Raw genomic sequence first — 6,650 nt, 5'->3', positions numbered from 1 at the left:
GCGGCACCACACCATATTTCAGTACAGCACGTTGAATTGAATTGTTGTGCAGCAGCATTACCCAGTGGCGGAGTCTCGGTATTACACAGGGAAAACGTTTGAATAATGGTGAACCTGTTATTTTCAATTTGTGTAACAATTAAAAAATAGATAACATATATACTATAATATATATATAATACTTCAGCATGTGGACTAAAAATCTGAGGATAATAAGAATAATAATTTACTTCCCTGAGGATATCCATTTTGAAACACGATGTAATATATTAATGCAATTATCATAATGTAATCACTCCAAAATAAACAAAAAAACAGCATCTTCCCAGTTCAGTTCTAGTCCTGCTCCACTACAGGTCTGTTAGAGTGATTGCAAGTTTCCATGGCAACCTGGGCATCCATAACAAGACAGTCAGAGATGTCAAAGTTTCACCGTTGGACGTTACATCACCCAACGACAACAAACAATATTCATAATCAGTGTTTTTTCCGAAATGTTAGAATGTGTCTTGAAGAAATAATGGAAGCTTTTTGTGTTGTATTATCAAAATTGCCAGTCGTCATAAAGCTCCAGCAGAATTGGAGCTCTGTGTTCATCGGAAAAAGTTTCACTCTGAAAGTGAGAATTATCCGTACGTTGTGATCAAATGTTCGACTCTTTGTTGAGATTTGATTCTTGACGAGTCACTCGGTACAAAAGGGGTGTTCCATTTTCCGACTCTTGGTTCATTAGTTTCAGTTGGTGCTACGCACAAGCAAGGGAGGACTTCCTGAACGATGGACAAGAGGAGGAAGTGCCGGTTCAGCTCTGAGTAGTGAACGGAATTCTCACAAGAATCGGTCAGTTCTGACACAATTATTTATTTTGGCTGAATGCAAAGTGTAAATCAGTCACATTCAATATGAATTATGACAAATGCAAAGAGCTTTCTTCACCTTGGACATTAATTTAGCTCAGCAATTACTTTCAGTTCATGAGATTTTCCTCAGCCAGAGTGACTCAAGACTCCTGGCATTTACAACAAATAGTTTGCTTCGAACGAGTCGTCCACGAGTCTTGCATCACTAACTATAAGGAGGCCATGATAATAACATGATGAAGAAGAAGAAGAAGAAGAAGAACAGTTCTGTTTTTGGTGGTTAACAGGATAGTGATTTCGTACCGTGAGATTGTTTCATTGTACTAAGTGTGACATGGTTGGGAAACACTGCTGCAGACAACAAAAACATTCACCATCCATTCTGCATTTACAAAACAGAAGAAACTTCCATTTCAGATTTCTAAGTCCTGACCCTCGTGCACCGCCACCTTGACATCGAAGGACGCCGTCCCTCTTGTCGTGGGACCCGACGGTAGTAGGGTCTCTCCTCCCTCTGTGTCTCTGGTTTCCACGGCAACTGAACGGGGCGCGTCGGTCTCGTGGCTCCCACCGGTGGTGCCGGTGCGACACTGCGTGATGAGCGGCGGCAGGGGGACACAGCGGGCCAGCTCCTCGATGTGTCGGGCCAGCTCCAGCGTCTTGTCCTGCGTCACCTTGGCCAGCTCCAGGGTCCGGGCCGAGGTGATGATGGGGATGCGCTTGGCCACCTCCAGCGCCTTCTGCAGCTTGTCGGCGCCCTCGCTGCGGAACAGCTCATCGATGGCGCGCTGCGTGGCCCTCAGGTGGCCGCTCACCATGAGGAGCCGCGCCACGTTCAGCACCATGGTGATGCTGAACGCCACCACGCACACGCCCACATAGTACAGGCCCAGGCCGCTGTCACCGTGGGCTACGCGCAGGGTGATGGCGTAGGTGGAGGAGGACACAGACGCCGCCGCCGGGCCGGAGGCCACGCAGGTGTAACGTCCACGGTCCTGGAAGGAGACGGCCGTGATGTTCAAAGTGCCGTCCTCCCTGATCAGCCACCGCCCCCCTGGGAGAAACAGGAAGTCGTTTGATCTGAGTTTTTGGGAAACATCAGACATCAACAAACTGGAAAGTAAACCAGAGTGACTTGCTTATGGAGTTCAAAGGGTATTAATATGAACCATGTCTTAATATAATTTTAACCATGTCTTAATATAATACTAACCATATATTAATCTTAAAATAATATCACAATATTAACCATTTATCCATATTTCAATATTAACCATTTATTATATAAATGTTATGTTAATAACTGATTGATCTCATAAAAATAATACATAGATATGAATATTATATGTTAACGATTTATTTATATAATAATAATAATAATAATAATAATAATAATAATAATAATAATAAATAAAGCTGCAGGCAGCAATACACGGGTCGAGGTGAGTCGTGTTGGGTGGTTTTACAGTTTCCTGGTTTCTCTGAAAAGCAGCACGATTTTCCAAGTTTACTTGAATGCAGCAGGGGGCGGTCTGTCGTCTCCTGGTTGCTTGTCTCATGGAGCAACCATTATGCAGTCTACACAGTGCAACCCTCCTGTGTTTGAAACAGCCGTCCATGTTTGCCTTTAAACCAGAACTTCTCATTGTTATAACTCACGGTGATGTCTGTGGAAATAGAGCCGCACTCTCAGTGACCGGTGGCCATTTGGTGCCGTGTCGGGCACGTCATTTATTTGTCGATTTTTTTCTTTGGATTACATTTTCAGTAAGTTACATTTCCATGAAAAACGAAAAACATTGTGGCATTTCTGTGGGTAATTACCATTGCACGCTCCTATTTTTTCGACGCCACGTTGGATTTTTAACACATCAATGCATCGCACATTTCATTTGTTTTCAAGGGATGCACTGGTGACATTAAGGATTTTTTTTTTTCCATTCATTCTGCAAAGTGATGTGGACCACAGATTTAAAATATCAATCTAACAGATCTACTGACATCTACCAGGGAAGAAGCTATATAAATATACACGTACTGTAAATCCATAGTTTGTAACGTCTAAAGATTATAAAGTGACCGAGTCTAGACCGCGCACTGAACACAGTCCAACTGGACATTCTCAATCACAATCTGTACATTTATAGTAAATAATATGATGACGTCATAAAGCGTCTTACTGTTAATATAATTTATAGTAAATAATATGATGACGTCATAAAGCGTCCTACTGTAAATCTCATCTTGTTCATTTTAGAACGAGACGTGTGACGTGTCAGTTAACAAAGACCAACTTGAATATTTCCGGTCAAAGTTGTTCAGTTTTTCATTAATATCTGCTCCGTGTGTGGATCGATTAGGTTGAAATTTAAACCATGAGATCCTTGTGACATAGCAGTTTAAACGACACCTCAACTGTGTTTCTAGCTTATGCCAAAATATGTGTTCCAGATAGTTTTAGCCGGGTTCGACATATTTCGGCCTCAGACGTATTCAAAAGATGAACGCTGAAAATATCATCTTGTTCATTTTAGAACGAGACGTGTGACGTGTCAGTTAACAAAGACCAACTGAATATTTCCGGTCAAAGTTGTTCAGTTTTTCGTTAATATCTGCTCCGTATGTGGATGAATTTGAATGAAACTTCAACCACGAGGTCTTTGTGACGGCACGGTTCAAACAAGATGTCAACCGTTCAGATCATTTTAGGCTTCAAAATTATTATCATATTATTATAACTAACAAAAATAATAAATATAACTGTAGGCATAAATACAACCGGGTCCAGGGTCGGCCCTTCGTTAGGGTTCAATGGACGAGTGTGCTCTGGCTCTCAGTTCTGGTGTGTGTTGTGACTGCAGAAGTTCACTTGTTCCGGCCTGGTTACAGTGTACTTCTTTGATCGGGCGGTGTTTTCAGCTGGGGGTGGGTTTCCTACACCGCAACCAACGGCGGCCATCATTCTGAAGTAGGGCTGCGTGATTATGGCTAAAATGATAATGACAATTATTTTTGTAAATATTGTGATAACAATTATTTATCACGATTATTCATCCATTTTGGGGAACAGAATTATTCGATAGCACTTTGTGGGTCCAGTAATTATAATTCAGGAAGTTTGTAAACATTGAGATCTCTGGAATGTCTCTAAATGACCGTGATGTCATTGGCTGCGTGTCAGCGGTCCTTAGAAGCGTATTTATTTATGCAGTTTCATATGCTGCGCTTTGTTTAGTCCAATCGTCTTCTGGCAATATTGACATTTCTTTCAAAGGTAATAGAGGTTAACAGTAATAAAATAATACCTTTCACTTTGTAACTTTGCATGCTTAATAGTTTGTACCTGTGTACTCTATAAACGTGTAATGCGCGCTGGAAGTGCCCCACATACATATCTTATTTAGATCGTCTGTGGGTTTATCGGAAATCCATAAAGTTCTGAGGTCGGTTCCATCTGCACGTGCCACCATCTTGCTGAGGTCCTGATTGTTGATCACCAGACTGCAATGCTATCACATGACCTGTGCGCGCGCCGTCATTTGCGCATGCGTTGCGGCGATGATAAAAAAAAAAAAATACTCAATCATTCCAATAATGTACCGATCTGGATCAAACTTGGACAAAAGAATGTCGGAACTGGCCCAAATACACATCTTATTCATCTTGTCTGCGACTGTGTCAGATTGATGACATCCATAGACTACTGACGTCAGTTTTTCATAAACAAAAACAATACAAAAGGGCTTATAACCCCTACTAATAGAATGTTAACTATTTATTATTATTCATACTGTTAATATAATTGTATTTCTACTTCCTGTACCTGGGTCTTCCTGCTCCAGGGGCTCTCCCTTGGAATTGAACCACTGGAAGTGCTCGTGCTCGCCCGTCACGTTGCACCGCAGCTCTGTGTGTGCTCCCTCCTTCGCCACCACCACCCTGACAACCTGCACCTCCGGCAGCTTCACCTCCTGCGGCTCCTTCGCCAGGACGCCGAGCGCCAAGAGCAGCAGCAGCAGCGGGAGGAGGACGCTGCCTCTGAAACACAGATCCAACATGGCCACCTCCGATTCTGAGCTGCTTGTGGGACACAGGTCATACAGCGAGCCGCAGGACGCAGCGGAACAGGACCAGCCGGTCCACTGTAACAGTGAAAATAAAAAGGAATGTGTGTTAAAATACATTATAATAATGATAACAATAGAATGATATCATATCATAATAAAATATATATGTGGAAGGACATACAGTATATTTTACAATGCATGACAATATATTGCATAGCAATTATTTCTGCCTTATAAACCTATACAAATTTGTATGTATTTGGCTATTTCTGGTTTTATTTGTACTTTACCGGACTTGTATATGTAAACGTACTTTCTGAAATAAAATGCCTTTGATTACAATATATATCATATTATATAATATATATTTTATAATATATACTATATTAGTTACATACATATTTATTCATCCTGTACAGAAATATTCCACAGCCTTTTCCCTCCAGCCCTTCTATATATTTTTGTACATTTTGTTTTTTAGACTGCTACAAATAACTTGTATATGAAAAAGCACCAAATAAATATAGTTTGATATTAGATAGTTAACAATAAATAGCACTGATGTCAATAGCGTCTGTGTGTGTGTGTATATATGTATAATTACATAGAAAATATGGTGAGAACACTCTTTAATGTGACAAATTATGAAAAAGCTAGAATGTCAATGTCAATATTAAAAACATCTACATATAAAATATATATTGCCATATACATATATTTCTTATTGGAATGTATAGTGTATTGGTTTAATCTGTGGCGATGCGATTTAAAATCAGTACTTTTGCTGCGTTCTTTTGAAGGACCAGCTCGGGAAAAAAAACAACTTTATTCGCGGAAATAAGCAAAGGAGAGGCCATTCAAATCGGAATGCGTCAGAGATTTGTGGAATATTGAAACTGCCCCGTGGCTTTCGCTCCTGGCTACATGCTTGTCGAATTTATAAGTTCTCTAAACACACACACACACACACACACACACACACACACACATACACATACACATACACATACACATACACACACACACACACACACACACACACAGGTTTTCTCCAAAAAAGACGTCAGAACAAATTCTGATCGGAAGCGGGGCACAGATTTGGCGATTTCACCCATGGCCTGAACGCCGCAGTCAGTGTTCATCTGGTGTTTTGTGTTTATTCCAGTATCGCTGTAAAGTCAGAGGAAAATCAATCATCGATGACATACGTTACCGAATAGCAGCGGGTGAACCGACGCGGATGATAAATCAGTGAAGTGTCTGCAAAACAAAAAGGCCGATCAGCAGGTTCCGCCCGACCAGACAAACAAGGTGTTGGTAGGAAAAGTGGGCGTGGCTACCTGTGAAACAGGTAAGACCGTTCGGCTTGATAGATGACGTCACCACGTTTCCTTGATCAAAATTCTCCCGTGAAGCGTTTCATGGTAAATCGACGTTTATGTATTGATAAGTATATTGCAATTATTAGTATATCTGCGGACTGTATATTGTGGGTATTTTTTATTAAAGGCACAAACTTTGTATATTTATATTTTGAAATAATAAATTATACTTTTTATACACATAATTATGGATGAAATTGTAATAAATCATATACTAAGAATTCTAATATTAATCAATAATATTTAATAATATATATATTACATGTTATTGTCTTTTTCTTTTTAACAGCAGTGTTTGAAAAAATTGATTTTTAGGTCACCTTCATTCAATTGCAAATATA

General features: G+C 40.3%; 1 protein-coding gene across 1 annotated transcript; it reads right to left on the bottom strand.

The window, feature by feature from the left end:
- Positions 1-873: 873 nt before the first annotated feature.
- On the bottom strand, positions 874-6,205 carry LOC307240368 (microfibril-associated glycoprotein 3-like). The gene is made up of 3 exons (XM_080014135.1): positions 6,141-6,205; positions 4,684-5,002; positions 874-1,914 (listed from the first exon to the last, which is right to left on the bottom strand). Exons 2-3 carry the CDS (start codon positions 4,916-4,918, stop codon positions 1,274-1,276), a joined length of 876 nt encoding a protein of 291 aa, XP_079870261.1. The 5' UTR covers positions 4,919-5,002; positions 6,141-6,205; the 3' UTR covers positions 874-1,273.
- Between the last annotated feature and the right edge of the window lie 445 nt (positions 6,206-6,650).

Source organism: Zeus faber, assembly GCF_960531495.2.
Source record: "Zeus faber genome assembly, chromosome: 14".
Taxonomy (NCBI): domain Eukaryota; kingdom Metazoa; phylum Chordata; class Actinopteri; order Zeiformes; family Zeidae; genus Zeus; species Zeus faber.
This window is presented reverse-complemented; position numbering and strand designations above follow the sequence as displayed.

Coding starts and splice junctions, on each gene's coding strand:
- LOC307240368 (XM_080014135.1), bottom strand. CDS start 4,918: ATGTTGGATCTGTGTTTCAGAGGCAGCGTCCTCCTCCCGCTGCTGCTG. Junction 1,915..4,683: donor CCTGGAGCAGGAAGACCCAG/GTACAGGAAGTA, acceptor TGTTTCTCCCAG/GGGGGCGGTGGCTGATCAGG.